The sequence below is a fragment of the Octopus bimaculoides genome, chromosome 10, assembly GCF_001194135.2.
Source record: "Octopus bimaculoides isolate UCB-OBI-ISO-001 chromosome 10, ASM119413v2, whole genome shotgun sequence".
Taxonomy (NCBI): domain Eukaryota; kingdom Metazoa; phylum Mollusca; class Cephalopoda; order Octopoda; family Octopodidae; genus Octopus; species Octopus bimaculoides.
Genome location: NC_068990.1, coordinates 17850979 through 17852535, shown reverse-complemented (window position 1 = coordinate 17852535; position 1557 = coordinate 17850979). Strand labels below are relative to the sequence as shown.

General features: G+C 34.2%; 1 protein-coding gene across 1 annotated transcript in view; it reads right to left on the bottom strand.

The window, feature by feature from the left end:
• Positions 1–1290, bottom strand: part of LOC106883984 (uncharacterized) — a 26373-nt gene extending 25083 nt beyond the window's left edge. Inside the window, exon 1 of the mRNA XM_014935144.2 lies at positions 491–1290. Within this exon, the coding sequence (XP_014790630.1) occupies positions 491–563 (73 nt within the window). The 5' untranslated portion in view covers positions 564–1290. The remainder of the gene's footprint in view (positions 1–490) is intronic.
• Between the last annotated feature and the right edge of the window lie 267 nt (positions 1291–1557).

Here is a 1557-nt window from a genome sequence, read left to right as displayed (position 1 = left end):
AATCATATTTCCGTTGTATGAAACATGGGAATAACAAAAAGAAAAACGAAATAAAATAAAAATTAAGGTGGAAGGGAGACACCCTAGTCTCATACCCTTTTTTGTGAAAGCTATTCCGAAAGTCCGTTACATTTTCTATATTTTCTCTGAATATTTTACCATATTTGCCGGCATAAAAGACCCGCCCCAATTTTAACAACGCATATTCGGGGGAAAAAATTGTTTCTAATGCATTAAAGCATGAAATATAGACACAGCTTAGTATATAGGACCTGGGATAAATTTTTTTAACACTTTTTGAAGAAAAAAAAAAGGGCTTTTTATGTACCATAAAAATCTTAATTTTAAAAGAGAGTTTGTTTTTTAATTTCTATATGAAAGTGCGCTATTTTTTCTTTTTTTTTTCTTCTTATCACTATTGCATTTCGAACTCTTAACAATTGGGACCAAAACTGTTCTTTATAGAAATAAACAGATGCATTTCACTTACCATTGCTGCAATGTACAACTACATGGTACAGAATAACCGCCAGGAACGTGATCCAAAGACGCACTGGTCTCATCGTTATTACTTTGTTTGCCGAGTTTCCCTGTATTTGTTTTCTTGTTGAAGTCGGGAGGACAAAGACATGTGAAAGAAGGTAGCTGGGGTTTTAGTATCTTTTAACTTTTTTGAAAAAGGGGTTCTCTTCTATTGGCAAGGAAGGGTGGGTTATTTATGGGGGATGGAGTGAGTTGATTGTATTTTTCCGTTTCCTTTGTTTTGTTTTTCACTGGAACATGTGCATCAGTACTACATTTAATAATTTCTCGTAAGGATAGAGAAAAACTGCATTAATATTTTTTGCAAAAGAATTTTCTAATTCTGTCGAAGCATCATCATCACTAATATTACACAGATGTGTGTGTTTGTGTGCGCGCGTTTTTCGCTTATTTTATTGTTTTCGCAACATTTACTGGGGAAAACCTGTGGATTCTTCAAACATATTTTCTAATTAAAGCCATCATCATCACCACTTCGGCCTTCAAACAAGTGTTATGTAGTTAGGTTTAGTTGTTGTAAGACTGGCTATATATATATATATATATAGCGCGTGTGTGTGTTTATGTACAGGCAGTCACTAAAGAGAAACGATGTGAAGTTTTGCTGTTGCTGTCCTACGTAGTAAAATTGATAACAAACGATTCATTGAATGGGTAATTTTCAGCAGACAAGAAACAATGCAACACAAGCAAACACGTATTACACACATACGCACGCACGCTATACGCACACACACTCACATACGTGTGTGTGTGTGTGAGAGAGAGAGCTAATCAATGAAAAACAGATACTATATTGAGCCAATGAGAAAAAGATTAAAGTATTTCTAGCCAATGGAAAACATGAAAATACTTTGCTTTTTTTATTATTTTTTTCCAATTTGACCAATGAAACTCACTCACACACGCAAAGATACACATACGCAAACACGCTCATGCTCTAGACAAAAAGAGAAAGCAATCGATGAAAAACCATAAAATGTTTTATTTTGTTATTAGCTTTTATCCAAGGCA